Here is a 26833-nt window from a genome sequence, read left to right as displayed (position 1 = left end):
TAGTACTCCATATATATATATCTTCTGTAAGTCATTTGTTTGTAAGGTTGGTCTGGACCACTCTTAGCTATACCTTATCAATGTCGACAGCCTATAGAAATATAATTCTAAAATTCTAAAGCTGTAGGCCTAACACACCCAGTGTTCAATTCGGATTATGGCAAAGAATAAATGCAAAGATTCACTGCTAAATTCAAATGTGCTTTTGCACTGAACCAGAGTCAAACATGCTCAACACTTGTCATATTTCATAAACAGATATGTATTTTTTTTTTATATTCTTCTACTATAGTTCTAATAGTTCTAATACTATTATGCTACTATTTACTATAGCCTAAGATACTAAGATACTATAGCCTTTTCTATACCTAGAAAAGGTATATCTTCATTTAAGATATACCTTTAGAGTCTTTGTAGCATGCTAAGAGACAACGTTATCGGGAAAGGCAGCCCAGGTCATTATAGTGTCTTTAAACCTGACAATTATTACTAGTTCTGAAATTTTGATATTCATTGTAAGAAATACTATTTGTAACTGTTATATTAAGTGTCTAACATCTGCTTTAGATTTTATAATGACTTGCCTACTTTCCCCCCCCCCCCCCCTACAGATCTTGCTTAGACGACTGGTCTTGGACAGATTACTGAATAAGCTGCAGTATATTGTTAGCCATTCTGCCTCAGGCCTCAACCTCGATTATCTACATTTCATTTGCACACATGAACTAATACTCATTGATGCATTAGAAGAACAAAATGTTATCCCAGAATGCATTGTAAATGCTCTTAGGGACCTCTGTATTTTGGTGAGAGAGCAGGTTGAAAATGAAACAAATGAAACACTTCAAATTGAGGTGGAGGCAGTCGCGGGAGTTATGGGACGACCTAAATTCACAGTTGAAAGTGAGAAGATTAAGTCCTTGCTAGACATTCAGCTGACCGTCCCTTGCATAGCCAAACTGTTAGGAGCTAGTGAAAGTACAGTTTTCCGTAGGATGAGAGAGTTTGGACTGTCTGTGTCAGACTCCTACAGTACAATAGGTGACCAAGAGCTTGATATGTTAGTGACCAACATCAAGTCTCAAATGCCTCATGTGGGCTATAGATTGATGATGGGAAGGTTGAGATCTTTAGGTTACAAGATACAGTGGAGCAGACTGAGGGCATCTATGCACAGAGTAGATGCAGTTGGGATTTTTTCCCGCATGACACAGCTAGGCTGTGTAGTGAGGAGAAAATACTCTGTCAGGGCCCCTCTCAGTCTAGTGCATGTGGATACCAACCACAAACTGATAAGGTAGGTTTCTAACTTTTTTTGTACAATTGTACATGAGACTGCAATATAAATAGTAATACAATTAGTTTTCTCTTTCAACTAGATACAACATTGTCATATTTGGGGGCATTGATGGTTTTTCCAGAAAGGTAATAAGCTGTGTTTTTATTGGTTATAATGATACTGTCATTATATATTTTGTTGTGATATATACTGTCCATTCCAAGTAAACATTATGCTATGGATTTGCTCTCTTTAGATAATGTACTTGGATGCAGCTAACAACAACAAGGCATCAACTGCCTTTACCTTCTTTTTACAATCCATTGAGAAGAATGGTGTGCCTTCAAGGTAATTGCTAGTAAAACTGTATTTTTTTATAGTACATTTGAACCCATAGTGTACTACAAGTGGTAACTAAATATATTTTTTAAAATACAGATATAGTATATTAAAAGCACATTTTAGTTCATATTTAATGGTCTCAAAATAGCACAGTTGAGTACACTTAGATATTCTTAAAATTATCTTAAGTACTAAAGTATTTTTAGTAAATAGAGTACTTTAGGTACATTATAGAAATGTACTTTTTTCACCTAGGCTATCATACTGAGAGACTAATACAATACTGAGACTAACATTTCCTTATGTGTTACATAGAAGAAAGTCATGAAGGTTTGGAACAACATGAATGAAAAATTTACTTATTGGCTAAACTGTTAAACTGATTGACTAATCTAAAAAACATTGACTAATCTAAAACATTCATGCAAAGGGTTAGGGGTGATCAAGGAGTTGAGAACCTCGACATTGCACGCTTCATGTTTACTGTAAGGGGAACAGACAGAGCAAGTTTCATTTCTGGGAAAAGCGTACATAACCAAAGGTAAAGTAATGTTTGTGTAAGATGTTTCGTTAAATTTGTTTAATTTTCTGTAGCCATGGCATATTTAAATGTAGAATATACTTTTTTAAAATTATAGTCATGATTAGATATTTCAAGATATTTAATACTTAGTTCCATTTGTGTCCTTAAATATCACATAGTACTCATTCTTCCTATTACAGAATCGAACGACTCTGGCGTGATGTGTGGACAGCGGTGACTACCACATATTATGATACCCTCCATGGTCTTGAAGAAGATGGCTTGCTGGACATCTCAAACACACTTCACATTTTCCTTGCCCACTTTGTGTTTCTTCCCCGTCTCCGCAAAGACTTGCAGACATTTGCTGAGGGCTGGAACCATCACCCTCTCCGCACTGAGGGAAATATGACCCCACATCAGTTGTGGGAGGTGGGACTTATGCAGAATAGCATCAGTGAGCTTGAAAATTTAGAGGTATGAATGAGTTTTATTTCTCTAACACAAATAATGTTTCTTAGAGGTTGCTTATTTGACTAAGAACTTTAATGATTCCATTTCCCTAGGATGTAGAGGACTGTGACATAGACTGGGAAAGTGCCATTTTCCATGAGGAACACGAGGAACCATTAACAGTATTTGGAGTTGTGGTTCCAGAACTCCTCCCCCCTCTAAATGAACAAGAAATGAGACTCCTCCAAGCTGCTGTTGACCCTACAGTGACATCACACTCAAATGGTAGAGACATCTATATTCAGTGCTTTAATATTTTTCACTGATAAATTATGAATATGCTTAATCTATTGTCCTTTGCTTGTTCATATCTACTTGAGATGGAAACATGACTCCAATTCCAATTAGACTTTATTGAACATCAGAATTTTTTTCAAATACAGTGAACTTACTGTAATATTCAATATCATTCTCTTTTAGGGTGTCACCCTAAACTAAAACTGTAGTGATTGTCACAAAGAAGTATGTGGTGCCAAACAGTGTTTGTGGAATGCTTACCATATGACATCTTAAACTCTTTATACTAACATTTTTAATCTACGTATGATAACTGTAATGTCATACAAGCAATAAATTCCTGGCAAAAAAATTGTGTCCATCATTTCTAAACTTAACATATTTCCATGTTAAATTGAAAAACTTGTGCACCTAAACCTTTAGAAATTCCTGCCCAAGAAAGAAACCCTCCATCAACACAGTTTTGAAGTCTTCATAGTTTGACATGTGTTTAGCAGGTAGCATAATTGTATTGCTGCATGCTGCCACAGTTGGATAACATATCCTATGCTCATCATATTCTGCATCACAGTTATGGTTGAATTGCACTGTGATTTTGAAATGCGTCTTGTCTTGAGACAGAATAGGAATGTGTCCCTGTCCTGTCACCCACTGAAGGAAGGTCTTTGGAGTCATGGGGAGTGCACCCACAACAGAAGCACTGTCATCTGAAAAAAAAAAAAATACAAATGAGTAATTATTAAACTTATTAGCAGATTTTGTCTTTAATAAACATTAATCCATCTTCCATACAGCTTATACTATACATAGTCATGGAAGTGCTAATAACAACCACACATCCCAGTACTGAAGACAGGGAACATCCTGAACAGATGGCAAGTAACAAAAACTGGGGTGCATTTCCCGAAACCAACAAAACTTGCGATTTGTAATTAGCTAACAATGCTTAGCTAATTACAAACGCATCACTGTTCAGTTAAAGCAAGAGTGGTGAACATTGATGCTGGAGGGTCATTGACCTACAGAGTTCAGGCCCAACCCTGGGGAAAAAAACTCACCTGCCTGTAACTTTAGTAATCCTGAAGATCTTGATTAGCTTCAGGTGTGTTTAATTAAGGTTGGAGCTAATCTATGCAGGACAACAGCCCTCTAGGATCAACATTCTCCACCCCTGAGTTAAAGGGATAGTTAAATAAAAATCTCATTATTTACTCATCTTTCAAAATCTGTTTTTCCTTTTTAAAGAAAAAAAAAGTTTTCTATTATAAGTGCAGTGAAGAATGCCTTGTGCAATATTTTCCTGAAGTAATTTAAATTCTCACATAAAGAGGAAGACTTGGATTGTAGCTTATTAACCATTTATACTCCATTTTTTGGGATTTCCGCCTGGATTTGGCCTACCCAAATTGAAAAGCTTCCCATACACACATACAGTGGGCTAAGTTTAAAATTTTGGTGTCATTTTACAGGAAACCCTTTGAAGTTACATAAAACACTGCTAAAAGTGATAAACATGTAAGTATATGTTGTCTAAGCTGTAATAACCCCCAAAAAATTAGGCGCTTTTTGATTTTTTTTTTTATAAATTCATTTTTGAAAGTGTGTAACTCAGGCCCTGTGTGCTCTAGCACCCTGCAGACAGTTTGGGCTATTTCCACTAAATTCTAGAAAATTGTGGAAAAAAGAAATTTGTCTGTGTCATGTTGTATGCAAGATTTACTCAAATGGGTCTGAAGGGATGACCCCCCCTTTTTTCCCCCTTCCCCCCCCCCCCCCCCTCCCCTTACCCTGCTACCCCCCTCCACCACCCCTCCCCCCACCATATACAGTGATATAAATGCAATATTCCAGTGTCATTAAATTAATTATATATGCTGGAAACAGCCCAAACTGTCTGCAGGGTCCTAGAGCACACAGGGCCTGAGTTACACACTTTCAAAAATGAATTTATAAAAAAAAAATCAAAAAGCGCCTAATTTTTGGGGGGGTTATAACAGCTTAGACAACATATACTTACATGTTTATCACTTTTAGCAGTGTTTTATGTAACTTCAAAGGGTTTCCTGTAAAATGACACCAAAATTTTGAACTTAGAGACCACTGTATGTGTGTATGGGAAGCTTTTCAATTTGGGTCGGCCAAATCCAGGCGGAAAGGTACCAGAGTAATTTAGTGTAAATACATTACTTTGTCTAAAACAAATGCCAAAGTGATGCATATCTCCAGAAAGTAGAGACTCTAATCTTTCAAATGGTACCACATATGACATCATAGCTCCTCCACTGACATTTAAAATTGAAAGTATATACATGACGATGTCATTCTGGACCCTGTACAGCAGGGGTCCCCAATCTCGGTCCTGGAGGGCCACCGTCCTGCAGAGTTTAGCTCCAACCCCAATCAAACACACCTGAACCAGCTAATCAATGCCTTTATAGGCCCTTTATTAGCTGGTTCAGGTGTGTTTGATTGGGGTTGGAGCTAAACTCTGCAGGACAGTGGCCCTCCAGGACTGAGATTGGGGACCCCTGCTGTACAGGGTCCACGGAGTTTAAGTGGTTAATAAGGGATGTGGTGCAGAATTGTTTTTATGGTACTTGCAAGCCCCTTGTCAGAATTCACTTTCAATGTATTGATAAGAGCAGCATGATTCAGCACATACAAGCCATGCAATTTAGAATGATGTGAAGGTGAGTAAATCACTATTTTTAATAAGAACTTTTTTTAGCGTGAATTTTACATTCACTTTTAAGACCATATTGAGTTTGTAGTTTTAGTGTTTTTACTTTGCTCCAGTTCCTGAAGAAGATCTTGCAGATGGTTCATCATGGCAACCTCCACCTGTTCTCTGTATGATCCCTTTTCACTGTACTCTGCCTGGCAAATGGAAATGACAAAGTCTGCATCCACAACCTGTCAAGTAAAAGTTGAAAAACAATGAAAACAAATTTTCAAATTAAAGCCTAGTCTTATCATCTTATCTAGAGCAGTGGTTCCCAAATCTGTCCCGAAGGACCCCCAGCACTGCTCATTTTGCGTGTTGCTCTTATCTGACACCCACTTCAGGTCTTGTAGTCTCTACTAATGAGCTGATAAGTTGAATCAGGTGTGTTAAATAAGAGAGACATTCAAAATGTGCAGTGCTGGGGGTCCTCCATAACAGGTTGAGAGTCACTCTAGTGCTGCGTTCCACTCCACTATTAGACACGCACTTGCAAACTTCCCTAAGCACTTCCCCACTCCAAAGTTAGTTGATCGGATAATTTTTTTTTAATAAAATTAAAAAAAAATGTATGAAACTATAATAGAGGCAGTTTTACAAATTGCAAGGAAATTTCTGCATGTCCTAATATTAATAATAATAATAAATACAGCGGCAAGCAACAATAATGGGCAAAAACTCCAGTGACACAATACCTGAAGCCAGCTGGTGGCACTATGATTTTGAACCACAAAAGCCATATCTATGTACTAGGGGAGAGTGGGGCACAACCTAACGTTTTTTGACTGTCTCAATTTGTGTAAATCCACTTGGGGTTCAGAGTATTTATTTTATCACACATTAATGTCACACATGTAGTACAATTGTGGTTTTGTTTCATTAATACAGTGTATGCTTTTTTTCTTGATTTACCAGAAAGAATGGAAGTGAAATGTGACAACATGCCCCAGAGGTGGGGTACATTGTAACATGTGAGGGGGCACATTGTAACATGACCAAATGATAGCTTAAAATGTTACCTGATATAATCGAAAAAATATCCAAGACAAACTAAAACATTTTGTCAATAAAATTCAATTATAAACTTTTTAAAATAAAATAATAGCATTTTTTTAATATTTAAAAATATACTAATTTTTGAGTTTGACAACAAACACCGCTAATTAAAACCATACAGCATATTTAAAATCAAAATAATAACAAATAATTTCTGAACATTGACTCATTATTCACTCTTTTCTTGTGGTTTCTCAAAAGAATTCATAAACATATAGAATAGAATATAATAGCGTAGTTCTAATAGGGGCTCATTGTAACGCAGTGTTACAAAATGCCCCACCCGCACAACTGGGATTTAACCCCAGCTCGTGTCTTCTGCTGTTAGATCAGCATTAAAGAATGATCTCAACTGTTAAATAACAAATATAAGATTATAATAATATCAGATTTGTCTTATTTTAAATAAACACAGAAAATAGAGATTAAAAATTTATTCAAATAAGAAATGTACTCTTGCTATGGTTAAATAAAAGTTCAGTGATATCTTCCAAAAAATGTTTAATTTTGGCACAATTTTTTCTCTAAATAATGTTGATATGACAACTAGTAAATACATTGAGTTTCGTCATCCTGGCACGTGTGGAAAGTGTTAAACCATGCGTGTTACAACTAACCCCGCATTAGGTTGTGCCCCGCGCTCCCCTACTACTACTACTACTCCTACTACAACTATGTACTTACTGCCGTTTCAGTCCCAGGAACAAACAGAGGCTGACACATTTCTGGGTGTTTTTCCATAAGACCACCAAGGCCGTAAAGCTGCAAACCCTTCCTGATCTCTTGCAGTATAGGGATCAACTTAAGAGTGGCATGTAGGATAATAGCTCTGGAAAAATAGCATTGTGAGAGACGCACACAATGATTTTAATTCTGTCAAACCTCACTCAAATTAATATTCATAAACAATTCCTACATACCGGATAATTTCATCTTTCTTCTCTAAGCTGACTACGCCGAGATACCCACAGCTCAAAATGTCTTCTGTGAGCTCTGTAATTGAGCTTTCTGTAGCTGATTCAACCTGAAATAATTGTGCATATCTCAAAGGTCTACATCAAAAAACATGTCTATCATAACCATCTAAATAAAAAATACCTGTGCTGTAAGATCACGAAAGTGCCCATCTCCCAGATCATTTTTTTCTAGGTGCTCAAACTCTAGAGAGCCACTACACAGCACCCTATAGCACCAATGTGCAAGGAAGTTTGGGGCTGGGCCACCCTGGGCCAAGCTGACCGCCATTATTTCTCCTATAGTCCTGAATAAGCAAAATATTTTCTCTTTAGTTTTTTTCACATAGTAAACATTTAATAACAGAACGTGAGATTAAATTGTCTTATAAAGTATCAAAATACATACTTGAAATGACCTTTGTCCAGATCAGACAGAGAATACTTTGGTGCTCCCCCCTCAAAAAAACGCCCTTCAATCCCTCCAATCATTTCTTAAAGGAGAAAATGGTTATTGTAACAATTCTACATGACTAGTTAAAGTTTATCACAACATGTACAGCACCAACCATTCCCGTTTGAAACCCAGCTCTTCTTCAGATCATAGTTCTACTAATCAGCTAAGTAAATTCAGATGTGTTAAAAATAAAGAAACTTTAAAAACATGCAGTGATCGGGAAACTCTAGGATGTTATGCAATCATACCTTTGCATAAATGTTATGCAGTCATACCTGTCAGAAATTCCTTGCTCAGTGCCCCAGTGTCTACTCCAGCTTCACCTATAAAGGTAACTTTCAGTTTGTTAATGGGAGATGATTTTTTTTGCCTCTGCCACTGCACAAGGCCTCTCTCCAGCATGTTTTGTCTCGATATGGTGATTTCAAATCTACGCCCTTCCCCTTCTGTAATTACGGCCGCACTGATGCTTTTGAGAACATCTTCAAGGCTAGGTAAGAAGAAAAAACAAAAATTACAACCAAAATATTTAATACTATTAACTACTGTAATAAATGTAAAATTGTACATCCAAGTTAAAATAAAAAAAAAAAAAATATATATATATATATATAGTCATACCTTTCGATTTTACAGCCAAATGGTTCAAAAACATCTTCCTGATCAGAAATCTGTGCTTTGGAATTCTCCAAACTGCATCAAACACATGTGCAACAGAATAAAACAATAAATTAAAAATACTGATTACTAAATTAATTAAATCCATTTTGTTAGGAAATTTGTAAATTAAGTTACCTTTCACCGCAAAAGCTGGCATGAATTTCTAAATAATCCATTGGGAAATTATTTAGGCACAGTGGACAGGCAGCCTAAAAACACAATAATGCAATCAGCCAATAAAATAAATTACCACAAAAAAAACAACAACAACCTATAAATACCACTTAAAGCTGAAGTGCATATTATTTTCAACGTTAAAATACTCATACACTTAAATTGTCATATGTACAAACTTTAAATTTGAAATTCGTTAGCTGATTTCTTTGCTAATTGTACACATCGTCTCTTTGTTGCTAAATAAATATTATTATTGCTATATTTGTTTTAAGTGACCTGTCCATCTGCACACAACGAATGAGCTTGAGTTTGTCTGTATGTTCATACTGTGGTAAAAAATAAATAATAATTCAGCTTTAATTAATAAAGAACTCTATATGCTGGGTAGTAGTGGTCTGGCAGTATTTTTCTTTTGATACCTCATTGTTTGATTTATTAGTGCTAGTGCTGGCTTCTGCTGAGGACGTATGTATTAATAAGAGTAATCAGCAAAATCAATTTATCTACCACTAAATATCATGAAAATAAATAAATAAAACATATAATCAGTGTTAGGAAGTACTATTTATTGCTAAAATCTTTATTGTTAGTTTGATACCTCTGAGCTTGATTTATTAGTGCTACTGCTAGTGCTGGCTTCTGCTGAGGACAATCCAGCGGTAGTGGGTACAGGAAAAGACTGCAATGAAAACATATGTATTAAGAGAGTCATCAGCAAGTAAATTTATCCACCAATAATATCATTAAAATAAAAAACCCCAACAAATTAGAATTAGTGTTAGTACAATTTTGTGGTAACCTCGGAGCTTGCTTTACTAGTGCTGCTGCCACCTTCTGAAATGGGTTTTGGTAATGCCGATCCATTGAATACAGGAAGAGGAGAAGACTACAATGAAAATATAAAACATATAATCACCTTTCAAAAAAACATGACAATATTTTCCATTAAAGAACATTTAAATGTTACAATGAGGTTAAAGTTTTCCTAAAAATTATTAATTACCCTTCCAGAACTAGTGGTATCATCCTCAGTGGACAGTTCAGTTGTACTGCATGATTTAACATGCATAGCCAAGATCTGTAGTGGCATGGTCAAGCTGCAGTTTTGGCAGGTTGCTTTAGGCATTTTTTGAAATTCCACAGCATCTGAAGGAAGAGGCACTGAATCTAGTTCCTCTTGAAGAGGAACTATAAACATGGTTATCTTTCCACCTCCACTTGAGGATTTTAAATACTGGCCATTATAGCCATCAGCTTCTGGTGGGACAATCATCAGTTTGCGCTGTCCTGATCCACCTTTAAAGACAACAAACCCAACTAGATACTACTGAGGTTCTTACTTCTTGTCACACATTAACAACAAGTAGTAATTTTTTCACATTTGGAAATTTAGAATACAATTTAGAATTTAGAATATATTTATTCTAATCTTTATTACCCAGAGCCTTGTACAGGAGCCACCCTCCAGTGAGTTTCCTAAGTTTTGGATAGTGCTCCATCAGTTGCCTTGTTATCTGCACAAAAACAGATTTCTGGGTAACCAAAACATTCAGTAATACTACTACATTTATTTGGTAAAAAAAATGTAAAAATGAATAGAATGTTAACAGTACTTTCAGTACATTACAACATTAAATTTAAAACTTTTTTATATACTAAATTAATCTGCATACATTAAGTGGCGGTTTCAGGTTCTTACTTGTTGTCACACAATATCAACATGTAATTTTCTCACATTTGTACGTTCCCTGCAATTTTAAGCATTTCTTGGTTCATTCCATGTTTTCTAGGCAACCTCACTCATGCTAATTCAGATTAGCACAGCTGGTTTTAAATTAATCTAGTTTATTTTAATTCAGGGGGGTATTCCAGAAAGCAGGTTATGTGACGTATACCTGGGTATGTTTAAGAGTAAGTTAGTGGATAAACTCACCTTTCGGTTCCAAAAACGGAGTTAACTTTCAGGGTATGTAAGTAACCATAGCAACTAACTCTCTGAACATAACCTGCTCTGGAGCAGGTTATGTTCCAGGGTTAGTTTGCTTAAGAGGTATTCATAAGCACAACCACTCAACAGGTAGTGATGTGTATTAAGTATGTTATGTAACTCGCCATTAAACAAAAGAAGAAGAGGAAATAGAATGGTGCGCTCTTTCTTAGCGTCTGTTTCCATGGTGAATCATCCATTCATCACTCTGTTGAGAATGTCTTGTAAGTTAACCAGGAACATACTCTGAGTTGGCTGAACTTACTCACTGACGTGTTTCTGGAACCAGCATACCTTGAGTAAGCAAGGTTTGGGTTAATCAACCGAGAGTTCAGGGTATATGTGACATTAAGTTAACCTTGCTGTCTGGAATATACCCCTGGACTTCATAATCCAGGTTTTAGTAATCTGTACATTTTTTAAACCACAATTAACTATTCTGGATTAAGCCATTTCCTTTCTTAATTTAAACCCTGTCTGGGAAACCGCCCCCAAGAACCTGATAATGTGCTATATTCTAAATAGAATTCACAATGGAATGCAAACAATACTGTAGTAAAATTTATTTTAAAATTAAACCTTAATTTTGATAAAGCTCACTTATGTCCTTTTATAATTTACCTCAGAGTGGTCAGCATCTTCAGATAATTTAACTGTACGTCTTCCCATTCCAGCAAGGAAAAGTGTAAAATCTTCGGATGGTTTTGGTGTCTTTTCCACATTTTTATTTACTAAATAGAACTGCATGGAAAGAGTCCTGCCGCTGGTGTTGACAACTTTACACGGAGATCGAAACCTTTTTCGTCCCTTTTGAGATCCCTTTAAAAAATACCCTGGGAATGATCTGCAAAATTTAAAACATTGTATATAGTTTACTCATTAAATAATATAATGTGATTTTAATAGCCTAATAACACAAAATACTAACAGATATGAATTTATACATGATAAATTGACTGTTTACATATCAGTTGTCAACTGACCATTTAACTAAACAAAACATATTCATACGCTAACTAAAGTAGACATTAGAAGACAAATTACAATCTTTCCTTAATATAAATAACCTGGTCATTTCTCTCTGAACTTGTGTCTGCTGCTGCTGCTGCTGAGCAGGTGAGGGCTGCTGCTGCTGAGCAGGTGAGGGCTGCTGCTGCTGAGCAGTTGTTTGAATCTGTCCTATCTGTAGCTGGCTGTCTGATCTTATCTGACCACTTATCAGTGTTATGAGATGACGAGTTGCTTCATCGATGATGGCGGACTGGAATAGCAATACAGTATACAACATTTTAGAATTTTAAACCATAACATTTTATCTGGTAGATCAATCTTTATATATTTTAGTTAGGTTACAGAAATAAATGTTTCCATTAAGGTGTTTTTTTCTTTTTTGTCTAACCCTTGTGAAAAAAAAGTGCACTTTAGTGTACTTTTATAAAGTGTACTTATTACACAGATAATATACTTATACTAAATACACTTAATTGTGCAATTAAATGCAATGTTTTCGGTGTACTTAACACACATTATATGTAATTGATTTCAAATTTATCACATATTAAGTTGAAATAAAATACAATAAGTTGCAATTAAGAGTGATTTTTTGGAACAACTTAAGTGGTACTTAAATACAACTTTATATGTACTTTCATAATCACTTGTAGTGTATTAAAATTGTAATTAAAGTGCACTGCTCAATGTACTGACAAGCAATTAATGTGAACTAAAACATACTTTAATGTCAGCTAAATATACACTTAAGTGTGAATTAAATGCAATGTTTTCGGTGTACTTAACACACATTATATGCAATTGATTTCAAATTTATCACATATTAAGTTGAAATAAAATACAATAAGTTGCAATTAAGAGTGATTTTTTGGAACAACTTAAGTGGTACTTAAATACAACTTTATATGTACTTTCATAATCACTTGTAGTGTATTAAAATTGTAATTAAAGTGCACTGCTCAATGTACTGACAAGCAATTAATGTGAACTAAAACATACTTTAATGTCAGCTAAATATACACTTAAGTGTGAATTAAATGCAATGTTTTCGGTGTACTTAACACACATTATATGTAATTGATTTCAAATTTATCACATATTAAGTTGAAATAAAATACAATAAGTTGCAATTAAGAGTGATTTTTTGGAACAACTTAAGTGGTACTTAAATACAACTTTATATGTACTTTCATAATCACTTCTAGTGTATTAAAATTGTAATTAAAATGCACTGCTCAATGTACTGACAAGCAATTAATGTGAACTAAAACATACTTTAATGTCAGCTAAATATACACTTAAGTGTGAATTAAATGCAATGTTTTTGGTGTACTTAACACACATTATATGTAATTGATTTCAAATTTATCACATATTAAGTTGAAATAAAATACAATAAGTTGCAATTAAGAGTGATTTTTTGGAACAACTTAAGTGGTACTTAAATACAACTTTATATGTACTTTCATAATCACTTCTAGTGTATTAAAATTGTAATTAAAGTGCACTGCTCAATGTACTGACATCCATTCTACTGTCTTAAAAACACGCAATTAATATGAACTAAAATATACCTTAACGTAATTTACATGTACACTCTAATATAATGAAATACATTCATAATTACATTTTTCAAATAATACAGCTGCAATTTCGTATAATAAACACATCCAAATTTAAATCCTCTACATTTATTGACAAAACAATCTGTAAAACAAATATACAAAAAAAACTTTTTTTTGATGCCCAAGAAAAACCCAAAAAACTATTTACACAAACACAAATTCATTTAGAAAGAGTCTGGAGGACAATGAGGATTATATGCAATTATATGTAATTATATGCATTATTATATATCTCCCTCATTCAAAGGTACCTAAATCTACCCATCACAGAAAAGTACCTCACACAACAGATGAATAAATACAAACAAATGGAAAGAAAATAATCGTTTCATGTAAAACACTAAGATTCAAAACTTTGGGTAACGTTTAATTAGTTAACTACTTAATTTAACATGAACCTAGAATGAATAATAATATAAACATTTATTTATCTTAGTTAATGTTAATTTTAACATTTACTAATTAGGGGTGTAACGGCACATGTATTCATACCGAACCGGTTCGGTAAAGGACTTCCGGTACATTTACATTACATTTATGCATTTGGCAGACGCTTTTATCCAAAGCGACTTACATTGCATTCAAGGTACACATGCACGTGTGTACCGAGCGGTACGAATGCAATCTTTAACAGTTAACAGACGGCTTGTTTAATGAGTGGAACACACTTCAATACAAGTTTTCATAAGAACATATGTATTCTGTCAATTTTATCATTAAATTCAAGTGATGCCATATTGATGCTCTTTATTGTGACATGACAGATCACTGTAAAGACACATCAGTTCAAGCAGCACTGCGGCACGAGTGAATGTGATCACCTTGTCATAGTCAAAGAATAAACATGAATTAACATCAGAAGGTATGTTAAGGATACATTACAACTTACTAAAATATATCACATCGTGTAATCGTTCAGTGTTTCAACAGCAGAAAGATGTCGATAAAACACGAGAGAGATGAACTCTTTCACTAAATGTATGCATTATATTAGCCTATATATTCATCATATTCTACTTAACCTGAAAACCTGAAAAAAAATCTAAGCTATAATTAGATTTATAAGTTAATGTAAAAACGGTCTTATGAGAAGTTTACACGTTTGCATACAATGCGAGTGCAAGTAAGGCCTCCCTATATAGTCTACACTATACAGCATTCTTTGTCGTTTGATTAAACAGAAACAACAAGGCAATTATATATTACATTCTGAATCAAATTATAATCTTTGTGTGCCCTTTGTTAGAGTTAAGCTTGGTGAAACGTCCTTCAAATATGTCGCAGCCTCAGATCGGAATTTGCTCCAGACTGAGTTGAAGCTAAAAGATCTGGTGACATTTAGTCATTTTAAAAGTTTACTACATCATTTTGAGAGTAAATTAATGGTATGAAATTGTTTTTGACTGGTTGTATGTTTTATGTTTTTTATGTGACTTTTTATGTATAACTGTACATGCAAACACAGCTGCCTATCTTGGCCAGGACAGGATATTTTAATCTCAGTGAGTTTTTCTCCTGGTTAAATAAAGGTAATAATAATAATAATTAAAGCTGCGAGCAGCGATGACGGGCCCAAGCCGGGGGCACCGCCACCCCGGTGGCATCAGCTTAACTGTGCACAGCAGGCAATAGGCATTTAATATGGGAAAAAATAAATAAAGGGACTATGTCAAAGTCATTTGAATTCACCTCATTAACTGCAGCAACTGGTGCTGCTATGACCAGGAACCACAACAGTCACATCTATAAGATCAATTACATTTTATTCTTTAATTTAATGTCAGGTGATGTCAAATGTCAATTTCAAAATGAGTGCAGAATACTGTCCAAATGCTGAAGTTGTATTATCCTTACACTTCTCTTAAAAATAAATTAAGCCAAATCACAGAGACCGCAACAATGATTTTAATATCAGTGTCAGGTAAGAGTAATATGCGTGCATATAATTTATAGAAGTTTATAATAAACAGGCACTTTTATAAGATCATGTGAATTTTTTTTTTTATCCATTTGAATTCTATCAATAAATAATTAGTTTAAAGAGGTGTCATACGTTATCTTTGCAAACACAGCACATGACCTTCTTTAAAGCCCATGTTATAGAAAACAATTAAAAGTATTAGGATATCACTTTCAATTATGTGCAAATGTATTTTTTGCAGCTCAAAATTTTGTAAGTTCAGAAGACCAGTATTTAATTAAAGATATAATATATGTTTTTGTTTTACTTATTTTTCACAATAAAGTGATAGATATTTGTGATAGCCTATGATATGAAAGGGTTAAATTATGAAAAAACAAGAGACAAGGTGACACACACACAGAGTGAGAGAGACCCCCTACACACACACACACACACACACACACACGCACACACACACACACACACAGAGTGAGAGAGACCCCCTCCACACACACACACACACACACACAGAGTGATCCTGAGAGAGGGAGAGGGGGGGTAATTTTTTTATATTTATATTTTTTTAATTATAATTATTTGTATTACCACAATTATTTAACTAATTATATAAAACAATATTGTCAATGCCCTACAAATAAACTTGTTTTATACATTTATTTTTTTATTCAAACCCAGAATAATGTGTTTAATCCTTTAATGCAGGCCAAAGCACAGCATTGAGAGGTAATTGTTTTAGACAGAAAAGTGTCTCTCTCTCTCTCTCTCTCTCTCTCTCTCTCTCTCTCTCTCTCTCTCTCTCTCTCTCTCTCTCTCTCTCTCTCTCACACACACACACACACACACACACACACACACACACACACACACACACACACACACACACACACACACACACACACACAGAGTGAGAGAGACCCCCTCCACACACACACACACACACACACACAGAGTGATCCTGAGAGAGGGAGAGGGGGGGTAATTTTTTTATATTTATATTTTTTTAATTATAATTATTTGTATTACCACAATTATTTAACTAATTATATAAAACAATATTGTCAATGCCCTACAAATAAACTTGTTTTATACATTTATTTTTTTATTCAAACCCAGAATAATATGTTTAATCCTTTAATGCAGGCCAAAGCACAGCATTGAGAGGTAATTGTTTTAGACAGAAAAGTGTCTCTCTCTCTCTCTCTCTCTCTCTCTCTCTCTCTCTCTCTCTCTCTCTCTCTCTCTCTCTCTCTCTCACACACACACACACACACACACACACACACACACACACACACACACACACACACACACACACACACACACATGTCTGGTTCACTATCTTTTTGGGGACTCACCATAGACGTAATGGTTTTTATGCTGTACACTCCATATATTCTGTCCTCCTACACTGCTCCTACCCCTAAACCTACCCATCACACAACTTTCTGCATTATCACCTTTTCAAAAGAACTCATTCTGTCTGATTTATAAGCTTCTGTACCCATTGGGACCTCAGTTTAGGTCCCTACAGTGACACGAGTCCTCATGAGTCTGTGTGCATTCAGGTTTAAGTCCCCACCAGGCTAGAACAACACACACACACACACACACACACACACACACACACACACACACACACACACACACACACACACACACACACACACACACACACACACACACACACTCATATCTGGTTCACTATCTTTCTGGGGACTCACCATAGACGTAATGGTTTTTATGCTGTACAAAACATTAATTCTGTCCTCCTACACTGCCCCTGCCCCTAAATCTACCCATCACACAACTTTCTGCATTTTCACATTTTCAAAGTAACTCATTCTTTTTGATTTACAAGCTTTTGTACCCATTGGGAAGTCCCCATGAGTCTGTGTGCATTCAGGTTTAAGTCCCCACCAGGCTAGAAAACCATTCTCACACACACAGAGGCAAGTTTTTTTGCTTGAAAACTTATACAATATTGCCCTCTACTGGACATTTAAGGGAGAGCATGTGTTGAAAAAAATAATAAAAAATAAACAGTGTGCTATATAGAATAACCAGCAGGTGGGAGTATAGCCTTATTTGTGAATCAGGCACTTGTGTTCTTATTTTGTGTTTTTTAGGCTTTTGCTACGGGAACACCGTTTGAGATATCCAATAACCGTTCGCATTTTAGCATCTTCTGTATATTTACTTCATGTTGTCCGAGTTTGGAGGAGATTGAATGAATCGCTTTTGAGGAGAGGGTAAAAACTCAGAGCTCGCTTTGCCACTTCTTATTATCTTCCAACCAAATTATCTGACTTCCTGTTGGTCAGAGCTAATGACTGTAAATTAGAAAGTTGTCCGGCTCGAAAAGTACAATATATATACCGAGTTTGGTGACTGCAGATAAAACTAACCCCCCACTTTGGACAAAAGCCACACTTCCTGCTGCCAGTTGGTGGCGCTATAACTTTGACTCACAAAAGTCATATCCATGTGATCGGCCTCTTACAACGAACACACAGCTGAAGTTTCATCAAAATGAATTAATGTATGCAAAAGTTATAACACACTTCCTGTTTCCCTTTTCTCGCCATAAATTTGTCTCTTCGCCACGGCCAAACCGTTTGAGATATCAAAAAGTTGCTCGCAATTTGGCATCCTCAATGTCTTGACTTCAGGCTGACCGAGTTTGGTGCTGATCGGGTGAATCGTCTAGGAGGAGTATCGCAAATTCCAGAGCATGCGTTTTCCGAACAACCCATAATAGCTCACTTCCTGTTGGGCGAAGCTTATGACTATGAGTGCGGAAGTTGTTCGGCCTGATGAGATCTATTAGTGTACCGAGTTTCATACATGTACGTGCAAGTGTGTTTAATATATAGACCCTGTTTTTAAAGGGGGCGCTGTTGAGCCCCCCTGCCACGCCCGGGTCAAAGGCCTCTGCCCGACCCTGTTGGCCGCGCATTCCGATGCGTGTGCAAAGTTTCAAGAGTTTTCGAGCACGTTAAGTGCCCCAAAAATGCCCAAAAGGCGAAAAGATAATAATAATAATAATAATTAAAGCTGCGAGCAGCGATGACGGGCCCAAGCCGGGGGCACCGCCACCCCGGTGGCATCAGCTTTACTGTGCACAGCAGGCCAATAGGCATTTAATATGGGAAAAAATAAAATGACTATGTCAAAGTCGTTTGAATTCACCTCATTAACTGCAGCAACTGGTGCTGCTATGACCAGGAACCACAAGTCACATCTATGAGATCAATTACATTTTGTTCTTTAATTTTATGTCAGGTGATGTCAAATGTCAATTTCAAAATGAGTGCAGAATACTGTCCAAATGCTGAAGTTGTATTATCCTTACACTTCTCTTAAAAATAAATTAAGCCAAATCACAGAGACCGCAACAATGATTTTAATATCAGTGTCAGGTAAGAGTAATATGCGTGCATAAAATTTATAGAAGTTTATAAACAGGAGAATATTTGAAAATTGCTCTAATATGCCACATGTATCACAGCAGCTGGTGCCACTATGACCACAAGCCACACCTATTATGAAATTTAAATATATATATTTTTTAATGCATTAGGATATAATGGGTCACTCTCAATTATGTGCAAATGCATCTTTTGCGGCTCAAAATTTTGTAAATTCAGAAGGCCAGTGTTTAATTAAGATATAGTATATTCTTTGTTGTTTTTACATATTTTTCACACTAAAGTGATAGTTATTTGTGATAGCCTATGATATGAAGGTTTAAATTATGAAAATCAAGAGACAAGGTGGCACACACAAAGAGTGAGAGAGACCCCCTCCACACACACACACACACACACACACACACACACTCACACTCACACAATCAAAATGAAGCTGGCACCATCCCCCTATAAACAGACACACACACACACTGAGAGAGAGAGAGAGAGAGAGAGAGAGAGAGAGAGAGAGAGAGAGAGAGAGAGAGAGAGAGAGAGAGAGAGAGAGAGAGAGATTAAACATGATTTTCAACAAAACAAAAATAGTAAAGTATAAACGGTGGGGAAAAGTTTCAAGCCACACTCATGATGTAATTTAAATATAGATGAATTCTAATGTAATGGGATATAATAGGTCATTTTCAAATATGTGCAAAGTTATCTTTTGCAGCGCAATATTTTGTATTTATTTCAGTATTTAATTCAAGGTATTTGTAGAGTTTTTTTTTTTTTTTTTTTTTTTAACTTATTTTTCACATTTGTATTAGCCTATGATATGTAAGGGTTCAATTATTACCATCGAGAGAAAGTGACACACACACACACACACACACACACACACACACACACACACACACACACACACACACACACACACACACACACTGTAGAAAGCTGCAGGTATTAATCAGCCCATCCCCCCTCTACACACACACACACACACACACACACACACACACTTCTGGTTCACTATCTTTTTGGGGACTCAGCATAGATGTAATGCTTTTTATGCTGTACAAACCATATATTCTGTCCTCCTACACTGCTCCTACCCCAAACCTACCCATCACACAAAACTTTCTTCAAAATAACTCATTCTGTTTGATTTATAAGCTTTTGTACCCATTGGGAAGTCCCCATGAGTCTGTGTGCATTCAGGTTTAAGTCCCCACCAGCCGAAAAAACCATTCACACACATACACAGAGGCAAGTTTTTTTGCTTGAAAACTTATACAATATTGCCCTCTACTGGTCATTTAAGGGAGAGCATAAGTGTTGAAAAAAACACACAAAAAAAAACAGTGTGATATATAGAATAACCAGCAGGTGGGAGTATAGCCTTATTTATGAACCAGGCACTTGTGTGCTTTTTTTGTCTTTTTTAGGCTTTTGCTACGGGAAAACCGTTTGAGATATCCAATAACCGTTCGCATTTTAGCATCTTCTGTATATTTACTTTATGTTGTCTGAGTTTGGAGGAGATTGAATTAATCGCTTTTGAGGAGAAGGTAAAAACTCAGAGCTCGCTTTCGACTTTTTCTCATTTTCAAACCAGATTATCTAACTTCCTGTTGGTCAGAGCTAATGACAGTAAATTAGAAAGTTGTCCGGCTCGAAAAGTACAATATATATACCGAGTTTGGTGACTGTAGATAAAACTAACCCCCCACTTTGGACAAAAGATGGCGCTATTGAGCCCCTCTACCACGCCTGTTTCTGAATCTTTGCTTGCATCTTCTGGACAGCATGTCAGATGTGTGTGTTGAGTTTCATGCAATTTCAAGCATGCTAAGAGTCTCAAAAACACATAAAAAGATTATTAGACTTTGACACGTTGCCATGACAACATTATTTCTAGAATCAGGAATCCATTCATATGTCTATATCTGCCATGTTTTGACATTATACTGATGAAGTTTGAAGTGAATCGGGTGAAAATAAGATGGGGATTTAAAGCAATTTTGAAAGTGACACACTTCCTGCTGCCAGTTGGTGGCGCTATAACTTTGACTCACAAAAGTCATATCCATGTGATCGGCCTCTTACAACGAACACACATCTGAAGTTTCATCAAAATGAATTAATGTATGCAGAAGTTATAACACACTACCTGTTTCCCTTTTCTCGCCATAAATTCGTCTCTTCGCCACGGCCAAACCGTTTGAGATATCAAAAAGTTGCTCGCAATTTGGCATCCTCAGTGTGTTGACTTCACGCTGACCGAGTTTGGTGCTGATCGAGTGAATCGTCTAGGAGGAGTATCGCAAATTCCACAGCATGCGTTCCACAGCATGCGTTCAACAACCCCTAATAGCTCACTTCCTGTTGGGCTGACGCATAACTTAGAGCACGAAAGTTGTTCGGCCCGATGAGCTCTATATGTGTACCGAGTTTCATATATGTACGTGCAAGTCGGTTTGATTTATAGACTACGTTTTCAGACCCCACTTTAGGGGGCGCTGTCGAGCCCCCCTGCCACGCCCGGGTCCCAGCCTCAGCCCGGCCCTGATGGCCGCGCATTCTGATGCGTGTGCAAAGTTTCAAGAGTTTTCGAGCATGGGAAGGGCCCCAAAAATGCCCAAATAGTCGGTAAAAAAAATAATAATATATAATAATAATAATAATCCTTAGAAGAACAATAGGGCTCTTCGCCCTTTCAGGGCTTGGGCCCTAATTAGTAGAGATATTTTTTATATTATATTTTTAATTCTTTAAGAAACCTTTAGTTTAGGACAATTACAATTTGTTCAGTAAACCAATAAATAAAAAAAGCATTTTTATATTTAGTGTTCTCTCCCCGAACTGTCAGCTTTGTGTACTGTTACAGCCCTATTATTAATGCAATCTTAAAATCAAAAGGTGTATATGTTAATTATTTAATGCATTGTTAACTTGCATGAACAATGACTATAAATTTAATTAACTAGCTTATTAAGCAAGGTCAACAACTATTAATAAACACTGTAAAAAATTAAATAAAATAAATAAATAAAAAGAAATCACTGTTAGATCATGTTGGTCAATTCATTAAATAACGTTAACAAATTAGATCTTATTGTTACTGAACTTATAAGCTCTTAAATCTTTACTAGCACCAAAATTAGGACCAAAAGGTTTATTCTAAAATCTTATTCCAGCATTACAGTGAATGAAAAAAAAGAGAAAAAAAAAAGAAAAAAAACCCTGAAGAACTCCAAAGGCACACAAAATTGTTTGTCACCAACTATTTTCAAGTTGTTTGGAAAGTGCTGTTTATGTCAATGTCCGAGAAGCTCTCCATCAGTAGGAAACTGGTGCACCATCTCTCCACAGTAGATGTGAATGGACATGTTCCAAAGAGGCAGGAAAGCAAAAAAAGATATACCTTGAGGAAAGAAAAAGAAAACGCAAAGAAAAAACTTGTTTATAAAACAGATCTATCCATTATTATAATTGGCTCAATTAAATTAAAACGATAGATGTACAGTTTATATTCACACAGCAGTATCTGTATGAAAAAAAGAAGAAAAAAAAAGAAATAGCCATAAGAGGGATCATAAAAATGAGCATGTTGTCTCTTTTTTATCTAGTACTGCCCTGATGAAGCAGTTTATTCTGCATGGTGTGTGTAAGCTTTTGACCACAACTGCATCCCCTATGTGATGAATTACCTCAGTCGTCAGGGTAGAATGATTGGAGAGGTTCCTTCACGTATCCCACTGAGCACATCATCTTCACTGACACTGGACTTTAAAAATAGAGAACATTTTAATAATGGTTTTTATTCCTTCTTTACAGGGAATTAAACATAACTTAAATATAGATAAATAACCCAAGACCAATGTAAATTGAGAAAAGTATTCTTGCATTTTTCCTCATCTTGCCTTGCAAGTTTCAGCTTACCTCGCCCATCTCCATGAAGGATGTTCCTGTATTTACCACGCCTGGCACAGCAATGCGGCGGCTTCATTCCTTTGGGTGTGTGGCCTGTAAAATATATAATGATTAGGGGATCTGTAAATGCACAAGTGGGAATGTATTACTTACAAATGGACAAGATGCAAAGCATTTAAAAGCTAAAGACTTGATAGCAATGTTTTAGCTTGTGTGATCAGTGTCATGGCTGGGCATAAATTCATAATTAATTAGCTTGACCTCATCAAGATGGCTCTGTGATTCCACACAGCTTGCACTGGATCTACAATAACACATCTGTATTGATCCTACAAAATAAAATAATATAAGCACAAAATATTAAAAACACTTTAACATCTTACTCTCCAAATGCAAAAAGAAAAGAACATATTAAAATCATTATTTCATTACTGGTTGTTATAAGTTAATATATGGAATACATGTATATAACGTTAAATGTCTTCTGTCCATTTAAAAAGTAGGAGTTCGATTAAAATATTGTATACAGCAGACAAATTCATTGAACATGCCCACACCGGCGATCACATTCCGATTTAAGAAATTATTATAATGCAATCTTAGATAACAAGTTACATGAATATGAATAATACAATAAATACATAGGAAACATGATTAACGTTAATTCACCTCCCGAGTCCATAGTGCGTCTATCCTATCTGCGATTAAACTAAATAACTACACCGTAATAGAGAGCTACCATGTTACGGTGAAAATGTAAAATCAAGAGAGCTTATATCAAGATATACTTACTTGACTCGTTATTTGTAGCATATAACGTCTCATCTGTAATGATCCAAACGGCTCGCTCCTCTGTTGTCTCTGTTCTCTTCAGCTTCATTTTCCTTACGCATCGCGATGACGCAATCATGGCAGACCGCGCATTTTTCAAAATCATGACGTAGTATTTTTAGCGCATGCGCATTGAAATATTAAGTATAAATATAAAATAAGATATTTCGTGCATTAAATGTTGATTATAAATCACTTATTAATTATCCATTTCTGTTCAGGTTGTTCTAACACACTGTGTAGTTGGACTGTATTTCAGAGAACTTGACTCATTCACCTAACTAAAAGTCAATCATGTTTAGAGTCTGATTAAAATTAAATGTAGCCTATTTTAACCGAATTTTAATGCAAATTAATTTGGTTTAGATTTGTTCAACTTTTTCTTGCAATTAATGCAATTAAATGTGTGTTTAATCGCCATACAACAACATAATATTTAAAGTAGGTTATTCTGTACACAGATGTAAAGTAGCCTACAGTACATTAGGCAACTCCTCTCATAAAGATTGACAATGTCAAATTATGTAGAAAACTGACACTTGTAGTTGAGTTCATATGAGCTAGTTATAACATTTCAACAGTATGTTTTACTGGAGCGTAAGCGAGTGAAATTTTGAAGAAAAATACATAATCCAATGTAAATTTGGACAACTAATTTTTTTTAAAAAAAAGCATTTATTTTCCATGTGCTTTGTCATTAGTAAAATAAGTGTACTTTATGAAACAAACTCATAATTAAAATGGTTTAAGTAAGTTTAGGTGTAGACATTATTACAAGGTGCATTTTTAAAAAGCGCACTTAAGTGTGTTTATAAATATTGTCATACAAGTGTACTTTCTTTAAGTGAAAATTAACTAGATATTATTACAAAGCGCACTTATTATAAGTGTACTAAAGTGGGTTTATAAATATTGTCGTGAAAGTGTACTTTTTTAAAGTACAAATTAATTATATATTATTACAAAGTGCACTTATTATAAGTGTACTAAAGTGTGTTTATAAATATTGTCATGAAAGTGTACTTTATTAAAGTACAAATTAATTATATATTATTACAAAGTACACTTATTATAAGTGTACTAAAGTGTGTTTATAAATATTGTCATGAAAGTGTACTTTTTTAAAGTACAAATTAATTAGATATTATTACAAAGTACACTTATTATAAGTGTACTAAAGTGTGTTTATAAATATTGTCATGAAAGTGTACTTTTTAAAAATACAAATTAATTATATATTATTACAAAGTACACTTATTATAAGTGTACTAAAGTGTGTTTATAAATATTGTCATGAAAGTGTACTTTTTAAAAATACAAATTAATTAGATATTATTACAAAGTACACTTATTATAAGTGTACTAAAGTGTGTTTATAAATATTGTCATGAAAGTGTACTTTTTAAAAATACAAATTAATTAGATATTATTACAAAGTACACTTATTATAAGTGTACTAAAGTGTGTTTATAAATATTGTCATGAAAGTGTACTTTTTAAAAATACAAATTAATTAGATATTGTTACAAAGTGAATTTTAAAAAAGTGTACTTAAGTGTGTTTAGAAATATTGTCATTAAAGTATATTCTCTTTAAGTACACTTAAGTGGCACTTAATTTTAATTATATCATATTATCTACAAGTGCAGTTTTTAAAAAATATACTTTAAATATATTAAGTGCACAAAAAATACAATTTCAATACAATTAAGCACACTTCTTTTTCACAAGGGAATACAAAAAACCTGGTACTTAAATCTCAATATGTTACAAATCAACATCAACAAAAGACACCTTGACACCACAAAAGGTGTAACCTACACCTGACATGGCATTTATGCTTATTTAAACTGACTGTTTGCTGCTATTGTATATGTATTTACACAAATTTGGATAATGTAATTACCAGTTACTAAATAATCAATGACAAGAACTTAGAGGGTGACGCTGCAATATCATGACAAAATCATTATTGTTGATTATAAGAACTCTAAGAATTGTTTATGATATTTATTGCTGATTAAAATCATTTATAAAATATTCTGAATTAATGTAGTAAAAAAAATCCAGCGTTCTCCGTCACGTGGTGAGAAATCAAAATGCCTCTGATTGGATTTAATGTTTAATCACTGGTGTGATTGCATGAGACAATGTGTTAATTATCAGACATAAAATATTATTTTTGCCTTTTGAAATAAGCATTTAGATCCATTTGGCTCAAAAATCTCACTTTCACCTGTGAACAATGTGGTTGTGCAGAGCGTCTAGATCATTTATCTGATTTATATGTAAAATAATCCAATCGCCCTCTTCCCAGACATTTCTAAGAAACATTTGACATAACATCAAAACAAATGAAACTGGTTAACTTACCTGAGATCGTGGATTCGGCGGATCCATGTCTGCTCGTCTTGATCGAAGTGATTCTGATTCCATGTGCGGTTCAATATCAACCAATAAGATTCCCTATACGATGTCGCGTTTTCATTGGTCAGTCGCTGAAGCCTATGTCTGATTGGTTGTTGCCGTTTTGACAGCTTTTATTCCAAGAGCAAAGAGAAAGAAATCGCAGAGAAGAGTATTTAAGCATGCGCGAGGGCACAGAACACAGTCTGTGCACAAACACGCTTAGTTTAAGCGAAGAGGAGAGATTCGCGACTGCACTGGACACGTTTTAAGTGCAGGCATATTCTCTGAGTGAGCCCAGAGAAAATTCTTACAAGAGCAGCGTATCTGAGAGCGCACGCACAGTTCTCGCGCGCGAGCAGAGAGAGATTCGCACGCGAGCAGAGAGAGATTCGCGCTCGCGCATTACATTCCGCGCGCGAGCAGAGAGAGATTTGCGCTCGCGCATTATATCCGCGCTCGCGCATTATATTAATGTACTTTCGCGCTACAATAATGCGCTCTCGACATTTGACAGGATAATAACTCCATACCAACAACTATATTGAAGGGGTTTTATACGTAGGGTTGCCAACTTCTGGAAAAGAAAATAAGGGACAATCGTGCTTCTTTAAGAAAATAAGGGACACTCAAAATATGTGTACTGTACCACACAGTGTAGTTATTTCAGTGTCTGCAGTTAATGTGTGTATAAAGGCTCTCAGACAAACACATTTGAGTCATTCTGTGTCAAAATCTGCCAAATTTCTGAAAAAAGACATTAGGAAATCATAAATTAGGAAAAAAA

General features: G+C 35.2%; 2 protein-coding genes and 1 long non-coding RNA gene across 7 annotated transcripts in view; 1 reads left to right on the top strand and 2 right to left on the bottom strand.

Annotated features, from left to right (window-relative positions):
• The window catches only part of LOC137062333 (uncharacterized), a 3820-nt gene extending 641 nt beyond the window's left edge, over nt 1-3179 (top strand). The window contains exons 2-8 of one of the 3 annotated variants that reach the window (XM_067433218.1): nt 612-1297; nt 1380-1425; nt 1536-1627; nt 2052-2162; nt 2345-2621; nt 2711-2882; nt 3078-3179. In XM_067433218.1, the coding sequence (XP_067289319.1) occupies nt 612-1297; nt 1380-1425; nt 1536-1627; nt 2052-2162; nt 2345-2621; nt 2711-2882; nt 3078-3103 (1410 nt within the window). In that variant the 3' untranslated portion in view covers nt 3104-3179. Of the gene's footprint in view, nt 1-611; nt 1298-1379; nt 1426-1535; nt 1628-2051; nt 2163-2344; nt 2622-2710; nt 2955-3077 lie in introns of those variants that run through there. The other 2 variants (XM_067433217.1, XM_067433219.1) reach the window with 2 other exon arrangements.
• A 111-nt stretch (nt 3180-3290) lies between these two features.
• LOC137062332 (uncharacterized) lies at nt 3291-26503 on the bottom strand. Of its 3 annotated transcripts, none has more exons than XM_067433214.1 (16): nt 26014-26503; nt 11974-12167; nt 11528-11750; nt 10358-10433; nt 9923-10215; nt 9719-9805; nt 9518-9598; nt 8878-8951; nt 8704-8775; nt 8358-8572; nt 8035-8119; nt 7771-7933; nt 7593-7696; nt 7357-7501; nt 5681-5807; nt 3291-3601 (listed from the first exon to the last, which is right to left on the bottom strand). In XM_067433214.1, exons 1-16 carry the CDS (start codon nt 26074-26076, stop codon nt 3306-3308), a joined length of 2298 nt encoding a protein of 765 aa, XP_067289315.1. In that variant the 5' UTR covers nt 26077-26503; the 3' UTR covers nt 3291-3305. The 3 variants fall into 3 exon arrangements, with proteins under 3 accessions (XP_067289315.1, XP_067289316.1, XP_067289317.1); XM_067433215.1 differs by having other exon boundaries at nt 9923-10107; XM_067433216.1 differs by lacking the exon at nt 11974-12167.
• LOC137062956 (uncharacterized) lies at nt 22141-23076 on the bottom strand. Its single transcript, XR_010901317.1, has 3 exons — nt 22819-23076; nt 22587-22663; nt 22141-22300 (listed from the first exon to the last, which is right to left on the bottom strand). It is a non-coding gene; the product is annotated as an uncharacterized lncRNA (long non-coding RNA).
• Nucleotides 26504-26833: the final 330 nt, after the last annotated feature.

This window comes from Pseudorasbora parva, chromosome 23 (assembly GCF_024679245.1).
Source record: "Pseudorasbora parva isolate DD20220531a chromosome 23, ASM2467924v1, whole genome shotgun sequence".
Lineage (NCBI taxonomy): Eukaryota > Metazoa > Chordata > Actinopteri > Cypriniformes > Gobionidae > Pseudorasbora > Pseudorasbora parva.
This window is presented reverse-complemented; position numbering and strand designations above follow the sequence as displayed.

Bases quoted from the DNA above. Each gene is read 5' to 3' on its own strand.
- LOC137062332 (XM_067433214.1), bottom strand. From the start codon at position 26,076: ATGGAATCAGAATCACTTCGATCAAGACGAGCAGACATGGATCCGCCG. The intron at 10,216-10,357 runs GTAATAAAGATT...TTGTCTTTAAAG, and splicing joins GCTCCTGTACAAGGCTCTGG to GTGGATCAGGACAGCGCAAA. The intron at 8,120-8,357 runs GTATGACTGCAT...TTCTCCTTTAAG, and splicing joins GAGCAAGGAATTTCTGACAG to AAATGATTGGAGGGATTGAA.